This window comes from Saimiri boliviensis, chromosome X (assembly GCF_048565385.1).
Source record: "Saimiri boliviensis isolate mSaiBol1 chromosome X, mSaiBol1.pri, whole genome shotgun sequence".
Classification (NCBI taxonomy): domain Eukaryota; kingdom Metazoa; phylum Chordata; class Mammalia; order Primates; family Cebidae; genus Saimiri; species Saimiri boliviensis.
Window position 1 is genome coordinate 37,135,430 of NC_133470.1, and position 23,285 is coordinate 37,158,714.

General features: G+C 41.8%; 1 protein-coding gene across 1 annotated transcript; it reads left to right on the forward strand.

Moving 5' to 3' along the window:
* Positions 1-8: 8 nt before the first annotated feature.
* ATP6AP2 (ATPase H+ transporting accessory protein 2) lies at positions 9-22,267 on the forward strand. The gene is made up of 9 exons (XM_003924039.3): positions 9-183; positions 7,795-7,925; positions 10,339-10,470; positions 12,840-12,935; positions 13,114-13,251; positions 14,250-14,303; positions 15,161-15,310; positions 16,363-16,482; positions 21,199-22,267. Exons 1-9 carry the CDS (start codon positions 147-149, stop codon positions 21,391-21,393), a joined length of 1,053 nt encoding a protein of 350 aa, XP_003924088.1. The 5' UTR covers positions 9-146; the 3' UTR covers positions 21,394-22,267.
* The last annotated feature ends 1,018 nt before the right edge of the window (positions 22,268-23,285 follow it).

The window sequence follows — 23,285 nt, forward strand, 5'->3', positions numbered from 1 at the left end:
GCAGCTATCCCTGCGGACGCGAGGAAGGGAGGGGACCCGGGAGCCTAGACGAGTCCGAGCGCGTCACCGCCTCAAGCTGCAGTAGTCGCCCGGGTCCCGCCGGCCAGCTCCGTGTTGCCCCGCACTGCTGCGGCCGCCACGGCACCATGGCTGTGTTTATCATGCTCCTGGCGTTGGTGGCGGGTGAGGAGCCGGGGGCGGGCAGGACGTACCTGGGGAGGCCCTGCGCCGCTGGGCTTGGGGGTCGGGGGCGGCTGCGGGCAAGCGGGGCGGGTGCCGCAGTGCGGTCAGTCGCGGAGGCCTCACCTCAGCCGCCTCCCCAATCAGCATCTTCTCCGGATCGGCCGTGGCGGCGCGGCCAGGCCGCCAGGGCCTGGCTGCGTAGGGGACCCCTGAGGCGGCCTCCACCATCCATTTCTTTGCGGAAGGCGCGTCCGGCCGGCCTCTTCCGTCTTGAGAGGCTCTTCGGAGTACGGAGATGCATTTCTCAATGAACTGCTAAACCGCAGCCTATTGCGAAGAAGGGAAGGCAGACTTTTTAGCTGCCACTGGCTGCCGCGATGTTTTTGCATTTGTATAGTGTCTTCATTTCTAGTAGTTGTCATCAGTAATTGCTGAAATCTCCTCCCTCATATATATTTCATGATGCAAAAGTTGAGATGGAGTCATTATTTTTATATGATTATTTCTTTTCTTTTATTTCTTTCTTTCTTTTTTTTTTTTTTTTTTTTTTTTGAGACGGAGTTTTGCTCTTGCTGCCCAGGCTGGAGTGTAACGGCGCGATCTCGGCTCACCGCAACCTCCTCCTCCCGGGTTCAAGTGATTGTCCTGCCTCAGCCTCCCGAGTAGCTGGGATTACAGGCACCCGTCACCACGCCCCGCTAATTTTTGTATTTTTAGTAGAGATGGGGTTTCACTGTGTTGGCTATGCTAGTCTCGAACTCCTGACCTCGTGATCCGCTCGCCTCGGCCTCCCAAAGTGCTAGGATTACAGGCGTGAGCCACCGCGCTCGGCCATATGATTTAAGGCGAATACAAAGCACCTCTTAATAGTTTTTCGAAGTTGCAAATTTTAAGGATTTGGAAACTAGGATATGAGTCACATATTTAGGGTCACATGTCACTAAATGGTAGCTTTCTGAGTAGAACCTAGGTTCCCAAGCATTCAGCAAGAGGAGAAGAAATCAGCTAATACGTGGCCTCTTACTGCTTATCATGTGGTAATGTATTTCACGTGACAGCAATCCTTAGAAGAAGGTATCATCTTCGTTTTGCAGGGCCATCAACCTAAATAAATTACCCAATGCTAAACAGGTAATAGCAAAGCTGGATTTGATTTCAGATGAGCTGGTGCCATGGATGGGCCTTTTCCATTATGTATGTTGTGTTGCACACGTAATGCTATTACTGTGTGAGAATGTGGGAGTGATGGGAGCTAAGATTGGAGGCACAGACAGTAGTGAACAAGAGGCCAAGTTGAGAACAGCTTGGAGGAATGCGTGCTCCGATTCTCAGTGTGTCAGTTTAAAACCTATGGGAGGCTGGGTGCGGTGGCTCCCGCCTGTAATCCCAGCACTTTGGGAGGCCGAGGCAGGCGGATCACCTGAGATCAGGAATTCAAGACCAGACTGGCCAACATGGCGAAACTCCATCTCTACTGAAAATACAAAAATTAGCCGGTCATGGTGGGGCACACCTGTAATCCCAGCTACTCAGGAGGCTAAGGTATGAGAATCACGTAAACCGGGAGGCGGAGGTTGCAGTGAGCCAAGATCATGCCACTGCACTCTAGCCTGGGCGATAGAGCCAGGCCTTGTCTCAGAAGCAAGCAAACAAACAAACCAAAAACCTATGTGAGGTGTTGGGAGGTCCTGCTTTTGGAATGGTGATTTAATTCCGCGCCAGGATGCTCTTGAAATCTGCAGATCTCCTCTGTCCCTAGAGGTGCTGGATTTTATGTTAACGATAGCTATGTTGTATCCATGCCCCAAACGTTTTAGAGTTCTTTCTTCTGTTTCTGGCTCTGGAAAGATCATTCTGATCTACTGAGATACTTTGAGGGAATTAATTTTAATTCAGTTTTCTAAATTTAAAAAATGTTCCCTTTGATCCTGTGGTTTAACTGAATGTCTATTGAGATTCCATGTTTTAATGTTTTGACTGATATTATTTTGATTCAGTGAAGTATAAGCTTTTCTGTTTTGGGTCGGAGATAAAGTAATTGCTTCTGCACATGGTTTGAACATGCTTGCCTTACTAGCGTAGCCGAGTTCTTACAGAACAAGAACCCGATCCTGTCAGCTTCTTAATTGCTCAGTCTTGTCAGATGAGGTTCAATTATTATTTTCCACAATGACTGAATGTGATGTAATGGAAAACATCTTTAAGAGCTCTGACTTCTCTATTCCAGGCAGAAACAAAAATAGAAATCCTTTAAAAACCGTATTACCAAACTAGAGAGCACTAGGGACTTAGAGAGAGAAAGGGAACTAGGGTTTTGAATACCATATCATGAGGAGTATTTGAAAAAAATTCAGATACTTAGCCTGGAGAAGAAAGGCCAAGGGTGAACACATGGAATTCGAAGTGATGTCATGTAGAAGAGAAGAGAGATAGGACCCATTTTATTATTATTGTTATTGATTGATTCCATCCACCATTCATAGACAATCATAGCACAGTATAGTGGAGTTCCTAGAGGGAAGGACACTTAGCCCAGACTGGGGAGGCTGAGGAAAATTTCCCATGGGAGGTGCCTCCCAGGGCTAATTTGTGAAAAGTTGGGGTGGGACGAAAATGTATTTGAAACAGAACAGTATGTGTAAAAGCACAGCAATGTGGGAGCAAAGGGGCAAGCAGTTTGGTGGGGCTGCAATGTACAGGGATTAAGTTGGGGAGATCCCAGAAAAAAGGTTGATGAGGTTCCTTGGGTGTTAATGTTTTGGGTTTTGCCTCAGTCTCTGGGCAGTGAGAGAAGGCATTTAAGCAGAAGAGTGAATGAACAGATGTGTATTTTGAAGCAGTTACGGGAAAGGCTGGATTGGAGAGTGGCATGACAAGGGTCATAAGGCAACCAATTCTAGCAAACCTGGTGAGGGCCTGAAGAGCGTGCCCTGGACATAGAGGGGAAAGGATTCATGAGATAAGAAAAACAAGATCAAATTCAGTGGCTAATTACCTGTGTTGCTGCGGAATGATTTAAAGACGACTGATTCCGGCCACTGAGTGAAGGCGGTATCATCCTTCAAGATAGAGGATACAGGAGAAGCGTGTGGAAAGATGGTGAATTCGGTGTTTTGGTGTTTGCAGCCTTAGGAGTAGATGAGCCCAGCCTGGGAGAGATGTAGAATAGGAAAGCAGTGAGAGTCAAGAATGGAGCCCTCAGATCTCCAAAGTGTAATATGCTAGGTGATCCATTTGGATCTCAGAAGAATGTACTAGAACTTTTATTTATGTCTTTTTCGTTCTTGTTTTTGAGACAGGGTCTCACTCTGTCATCCAGGCTGGAGTGCACTGGTGTGATCACGGCTCACTGCAGCCTCGACCACCCAGACTCGAGCGATTCTCCACGTCAGCATCCCTAGTAGCTGGGACACAGGTGCATGCCACCATACCCAGCTAATTTTTTATTTGTTTTTGTAGAGATAAGGTCTTGAACTCTTGGGCTCAAGTGATCCTCCTGCCTCAGCCTCCCAAAGTGCTGGGATTACAGGCAGATGTGAGCCATCTCACCCAGTATTCATCTATCTATCTACCTAACTGACTTTTTTTTTTTTTTTTTAATTGAGATGGAGTTTTGCTCTTCTTGCCCAGGCTGGAGTGCAATGGCACAATCTCGGCTCACCACAACCTCCGCCTCCTGGGTTCAAGCAATTCTCCTGTTACAGCCTCTGAGTAGCTGGGGTTACAGGCGTGCACCACCATGCCTGGCTGATTTTCTATTTTTTTTAGGAGAGACAGGCTTTTACCATGTTGGACAGGCTGGTCTCAAACTCCTGACCTCAGCTAATCCACCTGCCCCAACCTCACAAAGTGCTGGGATTACAGGTGTGAGCCACCATGCCTGGCCTAATTTTTTAATTTTTAGTAGAGATGGGGTTTGACCATGATGGCCAAGCTAGTCTTGAATGCCTGGCCTCAAGTGATCCGCCTGTCTTGGCCTCCCAGAGTGCTGGGATTACAGGTGTGAGCCACCATGCCTGGCCTATTTTTATCTTATCTCTTTTTGAATAATAAATATGAGATATTTTGTAGACTGTCCCTCAGTTTGGGTTTATCTGATGTTTTCTCATGATTCGATTGGGAAAAATACTACACAGGTATATTATCCTTTAAAAAATTTTATTTTTGCGTGCTTTGTAACATAGTACAAATACATAATCTGTTACTATAGTGGAAGTATATGCTTTACATGGAGAGGATGAGAGGGAGAGAGAGAAGAGAGAAAGACTACTTTTCCAGTTTTGTGCTGACAGGGTTGAAAGCTAAAAAGGTTGGCCACCACTGCTTTAAAGGACAGGAAGGGAAAGAAACAGAGGAGAGGCAGTCAAAGGGGTTGCAAGGAAAACCAGGGACTGTGGCTGCATGAAGACCAATGCAGGGGCCTTTCAAGGAGGGAGTTGCCAGTATCAAATGCTTTGGGAAGTTAGATGAAATTAAGGGAAGGAAATTGCCTTTTTAGTTTGGTGAGTTGTTTCAGTGGCATGGTGGGCTTGGAAGGGATGGGTGGCCGGGTGCAGTGGCTCATGCCTATAATCCCAGCACTTTGGCCAAGGCGGGCAGATCATTTGAGATCAGGAGTTCAAGACCAGTCTGGACAACATAGTGAAACCCCGTCTCTACCAAAAAAAAAATACACAAGTTAGCCAGACGCGATGGCACGTGCCTGTAGTCCCAGCTATTTAGGAGGCTGAGGCAGGAGAGTAATCTCTTGAACTTGGGAGACGGAGGTTTCAGTGAGCCGAGATCCTTACCACTGCACTCCAACCTGGGTGACAGAACAAGACTCTTGTCTCAAAAAAAAAAATTATGCGGGTTAGGTAGTAAACGTAAAATGAAATATAGAAGCAAACAGTGGTTGATGGCTCTTCCTGGATGCTTCCTCTGAAGGGGAGCAGAGGCTGGTAGCTGGTGGAGACTGGTAGGACCAAAGGAGGTTTGTTAATGGTTTTAGTTATAGAATGGGAGTGCCCTGAGTATATATTTATGCTGAAGCGAAAGGGCCAGTGGAGAGGGAGAAAATCGGTGGTTTGAGGTGTGACTTCATTGGTGGTTTGAGGTGTCACTTTATTCATTCGTTAACTCAACAAGTACTTACTGAGCACCTGTGTGTCAGGCTCTGTTCTCAGCCCTGGGGATAGTGTGTGAACAAGATGCACTGAAATCCCTGCCTTCATGGAGCATGTATTCTATAGGGCCATCTTTTGATGCCTATTACCATATAGCCACCTAACTCCTGATATATTATCGGTCCTAGAATAGTGGTTTACTTAATAAACAGTGAAGGAACTAAGGTCCCTAAGAAGGCTGAACACAGGATTATCTTAGACTGGAGGAGGGACATCCCTGCCCTCATGTCTGGAGGGAGAGGAGGTACAGATGGGGGCTTATGCAGGTAAGTTTGTGGTGGGGAGAGGAAGCAGGTACCTCAAGAAATTCCTCTGTTTTCTCTGTGAAGCTGGAGATGAGGTTATCTGTGAGGCTGAGTGGGGGAGCGATAGCATAGGAAGTTGAAAGTTAGGAAGCTCATTTCAGTTCAGTACAAGGAAAAAGTTTTCAAAGGACTAGAATGCTGGGACAATAGAGCCAGTTGCTGGCAAGTGTAGTTCATATATTGAGGTGGTGTCCCCATCACTGGTAGTATTCAAATAGAGGAGGGATGACTTTCTGACAGGTATCCCTGAGACATGCTTATACCTGTAAGCAGAAATTTGAACAAATGACCTTTCTCTGAATAGGAGTCCCTGACTCTGAGGTCTTTCCAAAGCTCTGGGCTTCTGAAGGACTGTTGTACAGGCATGGAAGTTGAAACTAACTATGAAGTTGAGGCAAATTATTTGATATAGGTTTGCTGGATTGAATGAGTAGGGCTATGTCTCAAAACAAGGGTGTCTCCAAATCAAAATATGGTTTTTTAAATGTGTATGGTACCTGGGGCCAGGCGTGGTGGCTCACGCCTGTAATCTCAGCGCTTAGGGAGGCCAAGGCAGGCCGATCACCTAAGGTCAGGAGTTTGAGACCAGCCTGCCGGACATGGTGAAACCCCGTCTCTACTAAAAATACAAAATTTAGCCAGGCGTGGTGGCATACGCTTGTAATCCCAGCTACTTGGGAGGCCAAGGCAGGAGAATCGCTTGAACCTGGGAGGTGGAGGTTGCAGTGAGCCAATATCGTGCCACTGCACTCCGGCCTGGGTGACAGTGCTGGACTCCGTCTCAAAACAAAAAACAAAATATGTTAGGGTACTTGGGAAGCATAGGTCTCTTAGTGTTTGCAGTAGTACTGCTTTAGTGAACCAAGATCTCTATCAGTTACAAAAGGCCATTCCATTCTGCTAATTTTTTGGTCTGTCTTCAGCTAGAGCAGTTTGGAAATTCCTGTTCTGACAGCTCTGCTGGATTGAAATTTGTAACTCTTCTTGTATCGGCACCATCCTGAGGCCTTTTATTTACTGTCAATATTGCAACATCAAAACATTTACTGTTGCTTCCAACTTTATTTCCATACCCTGTTAGTGGTACTTTCCTTAGGTCAAGAGAATAACACTGATGCTTTACTGAAGTCTAATTTTCCCATACTAGGTGTGTAACATTTGTTCTGGACTTGGAGCTAAATTTTTCATAGTAACCCAAAGCTTCCATTAGCTACTTGTCCCTGTGTAAGCTAGATATCACTAGGTTAATGAATAATGGATGAAGAGGCCAAATATGTCATCCTTAGCTGTGGAGGGCTTATAAAATAGTCCCTTTATTCTTATCTTTATCTTTTAATTCCAAATCCTTAGACTAGTTGACTTTATCATTACAGAATACCTTTTCTTACCCTCTTGACATGTCAACTACAAATACTATTTCCTGGACTTCGTTTCTAAAGTCTGAAGTGTTTTTATGTTTCCATTTGTGATATGTTATGTCCCCACCCACCCCCACCACATTTGACAGTCCTCACTTCACTAGGGTTGCCTGTAGGACATAAGGAAAGATGTTACCTATCCTAAGATATACTAACCTGCCAAAATCTTATAATGCCATACTAGGAACTTTATGAATTTCCATTATGTAGAGAGGATTGCTGATAGAAATAATTTAGAGATTTCAAGTTTCTTTTCTTCCTTTTTAGTCTGTGCCTGGGTTTTGTTTTTTTGTTTTTTAAGTTTTGGAGATATGCCACTGATTTCTAATTCCTGCCAAATTGCTACATGCCTCTATTAAGAGCCATCAGTAGGAAGGTGTCTGTATCATTAGGAAACCCTGTTTTATAGTTGTACCTTTGTTGATCTCTTTTTGAGATTTTGTTTGTTTGTTTCTTGTTTTTATCAGGTAGCCCCTGAACCGGAATAGGTCCAGAGAGGCTCTGATAGTTGTACTTTTGCTCTAGCAGAATGTGTGGACTTAAATTCTTAGAGCGATACTTTGAAAAAGAATTTGTTATTGTTTAGGACTCAGCATTTTGACCAATCATAATTTAATGTGCTAAGTCAGTGGTGAATGGGGAAACATGTATTATATTTAATAATTGTCAAGGTAAAAGATTTATGATGTTGATGATTCATTTACTAATCTGTTTTCTTTTCAGGTGTTTTGGGGAATGAGTTTAGTATATTAAGATCACCAGGGTCTGTTGTTTTCCGAAATGGAAATTGGCCTATACCAGGAGAGCGGATCCCAGATGTGGCTGCATTGACCATGGGCTTCTCTGTGAAAGATGTATGTATATATTGTTTTAAATGTTGGGAGCTGCTTCTAAGAACATTTTTACTGATTTTTGCTAATAGCCCAAAAAAGCATCAAACAAACATAGGTACATTTGGTACAGATTACAAAAGTTAAAAAGCTCATCTGGAACAGGCGCAGTGGCTCACGCCTATAATCCCAGCACTCTGGGAGGCCAAGGTGGGAGGATCAGTTGAACACAGGAATTTGAGACCAGCCTGGGCAACATTTTGAGACCCCCATCTCAATTAAAAATAAATGAATTAATTTTTAAAAAGCCCATTTGTGGTCGGGAAGATTTTGGATAAGTGCTTCAAGCTTGGCTTCTGAAACAAATCATTAGAAATCATTTACTATATATTTATTCATAGTAGTGAAATTCTTTGTATATTAGAGAATATATCTGTCCTGGTATTAACAGGATATCTACTTTGTTTTTGTTTTTTTAGTACAGGTGATAGATTCACTATGATAAAATATATACGCATTATGCCTGAGGTTAGGAAAATAGTGTGGTTAGTGGCCACGGGGCAGCCAAGGACCTTGGTTTCCTAGAATGAAGCTATGACCTGTTGCAGTGATTGGTTGCTTATGTGATTATAGGGGGCAGGAGGGTCTAGACCCAGTCAATATCAGAGATTGGAAGCCAGGGCTTAGAAGAAAGGAAATGCAACTTGCTCTGTGCTATCATCTCCTTCTCTTTGTAAGTCTGGTGCTTTTGATGTAGCCTCTCAATATGTATCATCAGCCATTGAAAGGGACTTTTCTCCAAATCCTGAGCACCCCTGAAACCAGAAGCTCTGCATGGGAACTGCTTCACTGCCAGGCCTAAGGGCAGAGCCCCTGAGCTCTTTGCAGTCTTTTGGCAACCAAAGTGAACATGATTGGTTGTTTACATTTAAGGATACAATTTGTACCTAGTTCTTTTTTTAGAGACAGGGTCTGGCTCTGTCACCCAAGCTGAGTTTGAGATGGCTTACTGCAGCCTCAAAATCCTGTGCCCAAGTGATCTTCCTGTTTCAGCCTCCTGCCTCAGCCTTCTGAGTAGCTAGGACTACAGATGCATGCCATCATGCCCGGCTAATTTTTGAGTTTTTTGTAGAGACAGGGTCTCGCTATGTTGTCTAGGCTGGTAGGTCTTTAACTCCTGGCCTCAAGCAGCCTTTCTGCCTCAGCCTCCCAAAGTGTTGGGATTACAGGCATGAGCCACCGCACCCAGCCTGTACCTAATTCTTTTTCTGTTTTGTTTTCTTTTGTGGTTTTTTTTGACAGAATCCTGCTCTGTCGTCCAAACTGGAATGCAGTGGCCCAATCTCGGCTCACTGCAACCTCCATCTACCAGGTTCAAGTGATCCTCCCACCTCAGCCTCCCCAGTAGCTGGGATCACAGGCACACAACACCATGCCCAGATAATTTTTGTATTTTTTGTAGAGACAGGGTTTAGCCATGTTGCCCATGCTGGTCTTGAACTCCTGGACACAAGCAATGTACCTGCCTCAGCCTCCCAAAGTGCTGGGATTACAGGCATGAACCACCATACCCAGTCATCTAGTTCTTTAGTTTTTTTTGTTTTGTTTTGCTTTGTTTTGAGACGGAGTCTCGCTCTGTCACCCAGGCTGGAGTGCAGTGGTGCGGTATCAGCTCCCTGCAACGTCTGCCTCCCAGGTTCAAGCGATTCTCCTGCCTCAGCCGCCCAAGTGGCTGGGATTACAGGCACCCGCCACCAAGCCTGGCTAATGTTTTGTATTTTTAGCAGAGACAGGGTTTCACCATGTTGGCCAGGCTGGTCTCGAACTCCTGACCTCAGGTGATCTTCCTGCCTCAACCTCCCAAAGTGCTGGGATTATAGGCGTGAGCCACTGCACCCGGCCCCAACCATCTAGTTCTTTATAACCTTAAACTTGACTACAGATGGCTGTTAAAATAACTTTGAGAAAATAGTTAATAGGAATTATTTTATTTATAAAGAGCTTAGTCTAAAGAGGATGTTTGCATGACCATCTTGCTATGTCACTGTGAAAGATAAAAGTGATGCTATATATAAGGGCAGAAAATGATGTGGAGGAAGAAAATGTCCATGGCTACCTGAAGAAAAGAATTATTTTGCAATCTGAAATTTGAAAATTACCTATGGTTTACTTGCCTGCTTTTTTTCCACAAAAGGTGTGAGATGACTTACTATTAGACTTTGTTTCCAATCTGTAGAATTTTAAGAAAATGAAGAGGGTAAAAATCAGCATTCTTGATTAGGAGATTGCAACAACTGCCGTAAATAAAATGTTTACTTTCCCTGTGAAGTTTGTCAGTGTCATCCCAGAACCCCTTAACTCGGCTTGTTAGATGTTATTGGCAGGGTGGGTTCCTGAGTTGATAATCAAGCACCGTTTTGTGCTTTTCAACGTTTAGGACCTTTCTTGGCCAGGACTCGCAGTAGGTAACCTGTTTCATCGTCCTCGAGCTACCATCATGGTGATGGTGAAGGGAGTGGACAAACTGGCTCTACCCCCAGGCAATGTCATTTCGTACCCTTTGGAGAATGTGAGTATTTATTATAAAAAATTAAAGGGATGCATTTTGCATTTTACATTTTCCCCTGTCAGCTGTCATTATGAATTCCATTCTAAACATACTTCTCTTACCTGTTTTTGATGCACAGTTGCTTTTGAAATTCTTTCAAAAACAATTTTTTTAAGAAAATTACATGATGATTATAATCGATTGAGACTTGGCTGTTCTCTGTGGATGAGAGTACTGTTTAAGATAAGAGAGAAATTGCCCCACTCAAAATAGTGAGAGACTCAAAAAAGAGAGCCACCAAAGGAGAAACCAGTTGTGGATGTCTGCTGCTGCCATTTTCTTGGCCACTGGCTTGTCATCTTCCCTGAAGGATTTTACCTCTGTGTGTGTGTAAGGACAGTGGAGGCTGCTTGCTGGCTCACTTACTCCTTCACTGGCCATTCCGGCAATGTGGGTGACTGTGCTGATCTGAGAGGTCCTCCTTCCATTATAAGCATATAGAAGTGCTTCAAAGAATGTCACAAAAACATTTTTACTAGCATAACTAAACTTGAATGCAAGAATGGGTGGTACACACAAGTGGTACATATGGATGGGGAACACAGAAGCCATACTGGTGAGCAGGAGCGGACACTGAAACTGTGTTTGCTGCAGAAAGCCAGGGACTAGAAAATGCTGTCAGCTTGTTCTTGAAAAGAGGACTAGTAAAACCCCAGGTGCCTCAGGGCTGTTGCACAGGAGCTGGCTTGCTGCCCTTGGCTGTTGGACCCGGAATTCCCTGAGATAAATTAGAATTATAGGCTTATGCTGTGCAGAGTGGTTCTTTCCAAATTCACACGACCTGCACCACGGGGATACCTCCACAGCCAAGGGCTCCTTTGGTGAAAAATGGAAGATGAGTGGAATTTACAAAGCACCTGAAGGAAAAAAAAATGCCATGAGAAACCAGGTGCAACAAACAGAATTCATCTCCTTAGAACTACGGATAATAGGCCAATTTTAAAGAGATTTAAAAATACATACATTAAAATTGTGAATTAAAAAAAAAGGGCCAGTCATGGTGGCTCATGCCTGTAATCTCAGCACTTTGGGAGGCCAAGATGGGTGAATCACTCGAGGCCAGGAGTCCAAGACCAGCCTGGTCAACATGGCAAAACCTCATCTCTACTAAAAATACAAACATTAGCCAGGTATGGTGGTGTGTGCCTGTAATCCCAGCTACTCCAGAGGCTGAGGCAGGAGAATCGCTTGAACCCGGGAGGCGGAGGCTGTAGTGAGCTGAGATCATGCCACTGTACTCCAGCCTGGGCGATAGAGCAAGACTCTGTCCAAAAAAAAAAAAGTGATGCTGGGATTTCATCAGTAAGACATAATCACATTGATTTCTGCCTGTACCACATTAGCGTTACTTTGCTACTTAAAAACATGAATCTTTAGGTAGTAAGGGAACTACTGAATGGAAGAGCAACATAAGAAGTCTCCATTGAAACAAAAACACGACTGTACTTCTTGTTTTAATACAGTAATACTGGGAATCAAATAATTTTTTGAGGAGAAAAATAATTTTTTTTTTAAAATCATGTAGTACAAAACAAATCTATAGGGATAGAAGTCAAAATTTTCGTTACCCTTGAGGGTGAAGGTGGTACTTCGAGGGTGCTGATAGTCTTCTGTGTCTTGATCTGGCTGGGCTACCTGAGTGCATGTATTTGTAAACATTTGTTTAGCTATTACCCCAAGATTTGTACACTATATTATATGTATTTTACACTTTAATAAGAAATTCAAGAAAAAAATTAGGTCTTATCACAATTGGTTATTTTAATCTAGTAATATTATCATGTCCTAAGATAAAGGCTTCAAAAACCTTATGACATGCTTAACACCTTACCTAAGAGTCTTTAGGCTATCTGAAGACAAATGTTAAATCTCATTAAACATTTTTAAAATTTTGATATAAAAGATCAATTCCATTTTTATTTCAATTAAATTCAATACTTAGATTCCTCTAACCTCTTCAATGCAAGTTAAATAATTTATTGTGGAATACACATTCATCGTGGCACATTTAATCAATATTGAAACCAAATGTATTGCTGCTTCAAATACATAAATGACCACTAGAAAATGGTTTGTGCTATATATAGTGTTGTGTCTATCAGGTTTAAGTTATTTTCCACCGAAGCACATTGGGAGATACAGACTCGGCCTACCAGGGGGCTGTTTAATCTGTGCCCTCAGAAAGGCTTGTTTGGAAATGATTTGGTGCTTCTATACTTCCATAAAAAAATGCTGGAAAAAAAAATTTAAGGCTTCTTTTTAAATACCATCTGAATGATTCTTCCCACTTTGGTTCACATAATCATTGCGTTCTTACTCTTAAATTTCAGGCAGTTCCTTTTAGTCTTGACAGTGTTGCAAATTCCATTCACGCCTTATTTTCTGAGGAAACTCCTGTTGTTTTGCAGTTGGCTCCCAGTGAGGAAGTAAGTGATAAAAGTTTTTAAGACATCTTTAAAAATAAACTTTTATATTTAAAACTTTATTATGAAATGTAATTTATGAAAATTTAATACTAATTTATAAACAATGTTGTCATACCTCTGTGTATTGGAATTAATCTGTAGAATGTGAGTAACTTAAAATTTTCTATTCTTCTTACAGAGAGTGTATATGGTAGGGAAGGCAAACTCAGTGTTTGAAGACCTTTCAGTCACCTTACGCCAGCTCCGTAACCGCCTGTTTCAAGAAAACTCTGTTCTCAGTTCACTCCCCCTCAATTCTCTGAGTAGGAACAATGAGGTAAGTGCAGTTATTCAACAAATACATGAATATCATTATTAATTTCCTTCTTTTTAAAAAATAGAGACAGGGTCTCGCTCTGTTGTCTAGGCTGGTCTCAAACTCCTGGCCTCAAGCAGTCCTCCTGCCTCTGCCTCCCAAAGTGCTGGGATCACAGGCATGAGCCACTGTGTCTGGCCTCCCATTCCTTATACTACTTGAAATTTTGGTATTTTAGAAAATGAAAAATTGTGCACATTTACTGCTGGGATAGAGTCTTCTTTAGTGTAATTTTCTTAGGACTCTCATGAATAAACTGATCCTTTTTGTGAGTTGAGCTGTGGTAAATAGCATCACATTTTAGCACAAGGGTTGCCACCTATTAATTCAAACAGGCCAGAGGTCATAGGATCTACTTGGTGACTGGTGGAGCTGTGTGGATCTGGTAACTTGGAAACCGTTGTTCACTGCCTCTGCTCATGTGTTGCCATATTTTTCTCATTCATTCTGGACATTGCAGTGGAGGGAGCCACCTCTACTTTTGACTCCTGTCCTTCAACGTATCCATCTGCTTATGTACCCTCTTAACCATGTGGCATGCCACCTTCAAGGTGGCCTCCTCATTTACTGTGGGTGACCAGGGCCATCATCTTTTATTCTCTGATGTGGAAACTATTCAAGGGAAGTGAGCAAACTGGGCCAATGGTAGGATCTCATTGCAGAGTGCCAGGATATCCTGATGCTTTGAAGGAAACCACTTGAGAACTTGCTTTATGGTTTGCAAAAATATAGCTATTGAGTGGCAGTCACTCTGCTAGGGAATGGCTATCACCTTTTTGTTAGGAAATAATGTTTTATATGCATTTTCAGTTGAAGCAAACATACCAAATGGAAGATAATTACATAGATTCACTTATATGATCAACATTTGTAATATCTTGTCCCTTATTTGATAAACGGCAAATAAAGATCTCTGGTGCACATTTAAAAGAATGCTCTTTTTTTGGGGCTCTCTGAAGGTTGACCTGCTCTTTCTTTCTGAACTGCAAGTGCTACATGATATTTCAAGCTTGGTAAGTAGGCTGCTCTAATTTTTCAGTTCCATTTATTTTGGTTTCTAGAGAATCCTTGAATGATAGTGAAGCCAGTTGAAAAGTTTGATTAAGTATGCCCTAGATTTATGATCCCATGAAAATTGAAAAATTAGTGGCGATATTGGGAATTGTGAACACATCCATGTCACAGTCAAATTATTTTGCGTTTCCCCTTTTTAGGGAGAGACAGCATATCCTCCAAGAACACAAGCCTGGGCATAAGAACACCCCAGCTGTAGTCCTAACTTGGCTGTTGATTTCTTGTCAGACTTTAAGACTTAATTTTTAGCTATATCTTTGGGTCGAAAATAGAAATAATAGTTTGGACTAATAATGCTGTCAGTCAAGTCAAAAAGGGATGAAATCTGCCTGAAGGGTATGTTTTTGGTGAATGATTTTTTAAATCATCATCCTTGTTACTGAAATAGAAATTCTTACCTGTTTGCTGTCTTCTGAGGTTGTTTTCCACACTTCTTCAACAGGTGTTGGTTTGGGGAGTTGGGAAGTATAGTGCATTCCTGGGATCAAACTGGTCCAGCCATCTGTTCTTTTATACCTTGCCCACACCTAAGTTTTTAAAACTGAGGCATTTTGTTGAAAGCTTTTATTAAATATCCAAGGAGTCTTGTACTGCTCCTAAATGTGAGATTCGTGTTGGATTTATCAGAAACGCTTATTCAAGACAGTTTCTTTTGCCACCGTTTTAGACTATTTGCATGTTGTGGTTCACTGGTATGGTTTAGTTTAGCCTAGTTTAGGCATAAAACTTTAACTGGCTGTGTTTGACATCTTTCATCTTTATCCACTACCTGTTTTGGTTTGTTTGTTCTCCTAAGCTGTCTCGTCATAAGCATCTTGCCAAGGATCATTCTCCTGACCTATATTCACTGGAGCTGGCAGGTTTGGATGAAATTGGGAAGCGTTATGGGGAAGACTCTGAACAATTCAGAGATGCTTCTAAGATCCTTGTTGATGCTCTGCAAAAGGTAAATATCAATGCGATAGGAGAGGTTAAGAGTATGAGTGTTTCACTTTTTGCCTCTTAATGGAAAAATCTGCTCTGTTAAACACTGTTGATTGAAGACTTACTTGCCTTCTTTGGGGCTCCTCTAATTATGCTGGCCAAGGATGGAGTAGGGTCAAAGATGTATATTGATATATTTCTTCCTAATGCTAGAAAGAATGGCACTAGGAAAAGTTACCTCACACAAAACTTTACAAAATTATTGTGGTAAAATATATATAACATAAAGTAACCATTTTGACCATTTTTAATTGTACGTTTGAGTGGTATTTAGCACATTCACATGTTGTGCAGCCATCACCATCTTCTATTTCTAGAACTTTTTTATCTTCCTCAACTGAAACTCTGTATCCCTTAAACACTATGAGATAACTGAAGTAGAACGCCCAGCACAGTCCCAGACACTTAGCAGATGCATAATCAATACTAGTTCCCCTCTGCCCTTGAAATCGTTCACCGGCATCCTTTCAGTGAGGCTTCATATTTTAATCTCTGTGGATGTTTGTGATTAACCGGAGACCACTTAGGAAGGTTTCTTCATTTTTCTTTCCAACTTCTCTTCCTCCAATTTATATGCCGACAAATTCAGTGTCTTCTTAAAGTAATTTTATTTTGAACATTTGAATATATGTTAAACATTCAAATATCTGTCAAACATTTGAATATATGTTAACACTTTTCTGTATAGTTGAGCATAATCAAAGTCTTTAAAACTTGCTTATTTTAAGATGTAGTGTATTTCATGAGCCAGGAGGTAAGTGTACATTGTTACTGTAGTTGCACGAAAGCTTTACAAATAATTTTAATAAGTCTGTTTGACTCATTGCATGAAATGATAAGTAGTGAGGTAATGCATATGTTAATTAGCCAATGTGGACTTAAGCCATTCCACAATCTATACATGTTTCAAAACAGTATGTTGATGTGATAAATATATATGATTTTAATTTGTCAAATAAAAATTTAAAAAGTACACATTTGAGATTCCCAATAATGTTAATAACTAACTTTCAGTTTGCAGATGACATGTACAATCTTTATGGTGGGAATGCAGTGGTAGAGTTAGTCACTGTCAAGTCATTTGACACTTCCCTCATTCGGAAGACAAGGACTACCCTTGAGGCAAAACAAGCGGTGAGTATAGATACTGCTTTAAAACTGTAAAATCAGCTTTTTATTAAAAAAAAACAACCAAGTCCTGTATCACCTATGGGTGACATGAATGAGCAATCAATAAATATAAGCTGCTTGTTCACATAAGGATGTGTATTTTGCCTGTGATAATCAGTTCTTTGGGGTTATAATCAGATAATGCAAGAATTTGAGTTAGAGGTAAAAGTAAATCATCCAAGATTATAATTCAAATGTCAGTATACACAAGGAGACATCAGAAGTTAATGTGGCACCAGATGCAGTGGCGTGCACCTGTCATCTTGGCTCCTCAGGAGTTTGAGGCCAGTCTGAGCAAACATAGTGAGAACCTGTTTTGAAAAAAAGAAGTGAAGGTGTGTGGAAATGGTGTGGTGCCCACATCCTGTGGGCTCTGCTTTTCTAGGAGGCACATTGTCTTTGTGACACAGTCCCTTACTTACTGAGATCCTCTGTGTGCCCCTCTTTATAATTTTCATTTACCTCAACAGTTTTTTGGGTATGGATCTTGCTTCAATTTTAAGCATTTAGAGGGTCAGGATTAAGCATTCCCATGGTTACTGGCCATGGTAAAACACATAAGTACGAGCATATTTACATACATACGTATGTACTTAAAGCTGCAGCAGAACCTAGGGAGGGTGATGGGAAAGAGTAGTGTAGATACTCGCTAACATCCTACGCCCAAGAACATTGCTTAGGGCTGGCTGCATCACTTGCAGCATTTCAGCTATCCAGTCAATTACATACAACCCCGCTTCAGACCCATTTGCAGCCCCCACCCTGCTCAGTTTTACTGACCTCAGTGTGGGACTTAGAGTCAGAACGTCGAAGCCAGTGCCTATTTGAGATAGTCTAGTGATGACTGGTTTGAGATTGTTTCTTTCTAAATTAAACTGGGGATGGAAGGACCTCTGTTTCAGACAGCATGTCAGACTAGACAACCCCCCAAAATTTCCTACCATAAAACATCTAGAAATGCTGGATAAAAATAGACCTTTAAAAAAGTACACAGTTTGGGCCGGTACAGTGGCTCAAGCCTGTAATACCAGCACTTTGGGAGGCTGAAGCAGGAGGATCATCTGACGTCAGGAGTTCCACACCAGCCTGGGCAACATGGTGAAACCCCGTCTCTGCTAAAACTACAAAAATTAGCCAGGTATGGTGGCGGGCGCCTGTAATCCCAGTTACTTGGAAGGCTGAGCCAGGAGAATCACTTGTACCCTGGAGACAGAGGTTGCAGTGAGCCACGATTGCGCCACTGCACTCCAGCCTGGGAGTCAGAGCGAGACTCCGTTTCAAATAGATAAAAACTTAAAAAATAAGAAGTACATAGTTCAGCTGGAAAGAAAGGGAAATTCTCTTACAAAGTAAATAAGAGGAATCTGAATGTGGCAAGCAGGCCACCCTAAGTATGTTTGCCAGCCGGGTGACCAAGAGGCCTTTGGTGCCTTGTGTGTGGGGAATGGGAATGGCCACCTCCAGATAAAGCTGGGGACCCTGAAAGAGCTGTGCCCTCAGCGAGAGGGTAGACTGAAAAACAATCTGCCTGCCAGCAAAGGGAAATAGAAAGGCACCTGGGCTCTGGGTGGCTGGCACATGTGTTTACAGTGGGAATGCCTCCCAGAGAATTTTTCCTTTTTTTTTTTTTTGAGATAGGGTCTCACTCTGTCACCCATGCTGAAGTGCAGTGGCGCAGTCTCAGCTCACTGCAGCCTCTGCCTCCCAAGTTCAAACAATTCTCCCATCTCAGCCTCCCGAGTAGCTGTGACTGCAGGTGTGCACCCCCATGCCCGGCTAATTTTTTTGTATTTTTAGTAGAGATGGGTTTTCGCCATGTTGCCCAGGCTGGTCTTGAACTCCTGGGCTCAAGCCAGCTGCCTGCTTTGGCCCCCAAAATGCTGGGATTACAGGTGTGAGCCACCACACCTGGACCTCCCTCCTCCTCTCCCTCCTTCCCCTCCTCCCCCTCCCCCCCTTCTCCTTTTCTTTTTCTTCCGTTTTTTCTTTTATTTTCTATCTTTTTTTCTCTTTCCCTCAACTCCATACTAATGCTCTTACCTACTTCATAGAGAAAAAGAGGCCTCAACATGAGGTTTCTTTTTTTCTGAGACTAAGTCTTGCTCTGTCACCCAGGCTGGAGTGCAGTGACACAACTCTTACTGCAACCTCCACCTCCCCAGTTCAAGTGATTCTCCTGCCTCAGTCTCCCAAGTAGCTGGGACTACAGGCGCTGGCCACCACAGCCAGCTCATTTTTGTTCTTTTAGTAGAGACAGGGTTTTATCATGTTGGCCAGGCTGGTCTTGAACTCCTGGCCTCAAGTAATCTGCTCACCTCAGCCAACCAAAGTGCTGGGATTACAGGCATAAGCTACCGTGCCCAGCCCATGAGCTTTCTTTTTAGGGTGATAGAAATGTTCTAAAATTTTGGCAATGACTGTGAACCCACTAAAATTCATTGAATTGTACACTTAAAATGGGTAGGAAAAAGAACCTGTTTATCAGGGGAAAAAAAAAAAAGGAAAGAAAGAGGTCTCCATGGGTGTGAAATTCTTTTAACATTTGCCTCAGCTCTTGAGTTCCCCGCAGGTAAATACGCATGTCTGTGTACCCATTCTCTCCTACAGTTGAAATGACTCTCTTCCATTAGTTTAAGGAGACAGGAGTTTAGGGAACATTTGCTGAGTGCTGCAACATGCCAGGTGCTGGGGCTGTAGGGACAAATAGACGTCGGTTACATTTTCTTTTTCATCCTCACTGCCAGGCACCCTGCCCCGATGTCTCCCACCTCATTTGGCTGCTGCCTCCTAACTTGTCTGAACTCATCTGTCTCTCTGCTTCCCAGCTGGCTCCTCCCAAATCCATCCTACACATTGTCATCATAGTTATCTTTTTTCTTTTCTTTTTTTTTTTTTGAGACAGGGTCTCGCCCTATCCCAGGCCGGAGTGCAGTGGTGCAGTCATAGCACATTGCAACTTCAAACTCCTGGGCTCAGGTGATCCTCCTACCTCAGCCTTCTGAGTAGCCAGTTCTGTAGGCTCGAGCCACCACACTCAGCTAACTTTTTCATGTTATTTTTTTAAGACAAACCTGATCATGTCACTCACTTTCTGCCTAAAGCTTGTCAGTGGCTCCTTATTGCCCAGAGGCTCATGTCAGATTTTCTGTAGCTTTCCTGCTTCTAGCTTCACCTCCTGCTGTGTTCCTGCTTTTAAAATTCTCTAGCCAGAATGAATGATGTTTCCCAAACAATGCCTTTGTCAGAATGAATTCAGTTTTTCAAACAATGTTTTTATACAGCTCTGTATTTTTAAAAAAATGTTAAGTGGATCATACATATATAAGTATATAACATATTTAATACTAGTTATTTAACGAATAAAAATAATAACACTATATAGCTCCATTTTCACATGGCTATAAAGAACTAATACTGTAATTTATAAAGGAAAGAGGTTTAATTGACTCACAGTTCCCGCTCGGCTGAGGAGGCCTCAGAAAACTTACAATCATGGTGGAAGGTAAAGGGGAGACAGGCACCTTCTTCACAAGGCGGCAGGACAGAGAGAGAGAAAGTGCCATACTTTTAAACCGTCAGAGCTCATGAGCCCTCCCTATCATGAGAACAGCATGGGGGAAACCGCCCCTGTGATCCAGTCACCTCTCACCAGGTCCCTCTCTCGATGTGTGGTGATTACAAATCGAGATGAGATTTGGGTGGGGACACAGAGCCAAACCATATCAATAGCTTAAGAGAATGCTTGCTCCTTTGACACTTCCTATTTCCTCCCTCTACCCTCCCTCATCCAGAGGTAACTGCTGGCCTGGATATCATGTTAATCATTCCCTTACTTTTCTTTATGGATTGACTACATTTGTAATTTGTCCTTAAACAGTATTGTTTGGTTTTCCCTGTATTAGAATTTTATATAAATGGAATCATACTATATGTATTTTTCTGTGTTCCTCATTCAGTATTCTTTTTAAGATTCACTCAGGCTGACGAATGTAGCTGTAGTTACTTTACTGTTACATATTCTGCTTTGGGATACACCACAATTATCCATTCTGTTGATGATTTTTTGTTTGAGACACAGTCTCACTCTGTTGCCCAGGCTGGAGTGCAGTGATGCAATCTCAGCTCACTGCAACCTCTGCCTTCATGGTTCAAGGGATTCTCGTGCCTCAGCCTCCTGAGTAGCTGGGATTACAGGGGCCTGCCACCACACCCAGCTAATTTTTGTATTTTTAGTAGAGACAGGATTCCACCATGTTGGCCAGCAGGCTGGTCTCAAACTCCTGACCTCAGGTGATCGGCCTGCCTCAGCCTCCCAAAGTGCTGGCACGACAGGCATGAGCCACCATGCCCAGCCTTGTTGATGATATTCTTAAACACGTCTCTTGGTACACATATAGAAATTCTCCCTAGCGTCTGGACTTACTGGATCACACGATATGTACACCATCAACTTTATTAGGTATTGTCAAATTTTCCCAAGCAGGTGGACTGGTTTATACTTCCACCATCAGTGCAAGTATCTTCTCCATGAAGGCGCTCCTTCTTGCTTCCTCCTAGTATAAGTAGCTCTTATGCCACTTAATGAAGAAATGTTTGTTAGACAAATGAGTCATAGCCACTAGACTGGGCTAACTTCTGTCTTAAAATTCTTCCCTCTTTTCTTTTTTTTCTATATTGTAGAAGAACCCAGAAAGCCCCTATAACCTAGCATATAAGTATAATTTTGAATATTCTGTGGTTTTCAACATGGTACTTTGGATAATGATCGGCTTGGCCTTGGCTGTGATTATCACCTCTTACAATATTTGGAACATGGATCCTGGATATGACAGCATCATTTATAGGATGACAAACCAGAAGATTCGAATGGATTGAACATTCCTTGTGCCAGAGTTAGAAAAGGGGGCTGGAAATTGGCTGTTTTGTTAAAATATATCTTTTAGTGTGCTTTAAAGTAGACAGTATACTTTAAATTTATTTTTAAAAGATCAAATTTTGTTCTCTATTTTGTGTGTGCCTGTGATGTTTTTCTAGAGTGAATTATAGTATTGACGTGAATCAAACTGTGTGGTGTAGATTCCGTAATATTCTTGAATATTATAATATAGCCATTTAACCTGATTTCATTCTATTTAATGAATTTGGAAATATGCACTGAAAGAAATGTAAAACATTTAGAGTAGTTCATGTTATTTATGATGGAAAATAATGCACTGAACTTATTAGACCAACTTAGGAATGCTTAAGTTCTTTACACAGCATAGGAGAAAATCATATTTGGGAGATTGATTTGTAAATGTCTTAATTTGATGTAAATAACTCTGAAACAAGAGAAAAGGTTTTTAACTTAGAGTAGCCCTAAAATATGGATGTGCTTATACAATCACTTAGTTTTGGAACTGTATCTGAGTGACAGAAGACAGCTGTTTTTTAACCCTTTTCTGCAAGTTTGTTGACCCACATGGTCTAGTATGGATACTAAAAATGCTACATTGATCTAAGAAGAAACTAGCCTGTGGAGTATATAGATGCTTTTAATTCTACACACAAAAATCCCCGAGGGACATTTTGAGGCATGAATATAGAATATTTTTATTTCAGTAACTTTTCCCCCTGTGTAAGTTACTATGGTTTGTGGTACAACTTCATTCCATAGAATATTAAGTGGAAGTGGGTGAATTCTGCTTTTTATGTTGGAGTGGACCAATGTCTATAAAGAGTGACAAATAAAGTTGATAATGATTCCAAATTTGTGTCATTGCAGTACTGCATCTATTTTATATCATAAAAACTTAACAAAACAGGCTTTTCTTTCTTTTCTTTTTTTTTTTTTCACTTCACAATTCTTTTATGACTGACAGGCTTTTCTTACATCAGGATTGGCTCTTTTGTTGTACAGATGATTTCATGCTGTTTCTTTTACATTTGTTTTTGTTTTTTTTAATTTTTTTTTTCTTATTTTGTTTTCTTTTACATTTGTTTATTCTCACTTCCTCCTGAGATTTAGTACTAATAAAAGAAAGGCATTTTAATTACCATTCTTGTTACTGAATTTATATGGAATATGTGAGAAATTCATACTTTATGTAGAAAAAGGTTAAATTTTTCTATAGCTTTTTTTTTTTTTTTAATTAAAAACATTTTAGAGACCAGTCTTGCTCTGCTGCCCAGGTGGAACTCCTGGCCTCCAGTGATTCTCCCACCTCAGCCTCTCCAGTAACTGGGATTACAGGTACACACCACTGCACTTGGCCTCGTAGCATTTTTAAAGATGAATAAGCAATGAATTGGTTAGAATATGAAGGACTGTCTCAGGTAAAGGTTTAAGGTAACAATTTTTTTTTTCAAAAAACATTGTAGAATCTTTAACTTCATAATTATATAGCGAGATTATTTTAGTATGAGCATTGTAGCCCTGACCCTGGGATCCTTCCTTGGGTTTATATTAGCTGTTTCTGCATCTTCTTTGCAAAGATCATCAAACTGTTTCTAAATAGCATTGAGTTGGCAGGTTTGAGAAGGTAGGATTTATTTGGTTGTGTTTTCTATCACTTACTGCAAGATGCCCTTGAAAATTACGGTGTCAAACCCCAGTAGAGTGGAGGAAATTTTGGTTATCTTTTTGCCTGTCTTTGAAATATAAATAATAGGTAAGCTGATACTCAGTTTCACAGGGAAGAAAAACTACATTGTTCTTTTTAATTTTTTTTTCTTTTTGAGACGGAGTCTTGTTCTGTTGCTCAGGCTGGTGTGCAATGGCATGATCT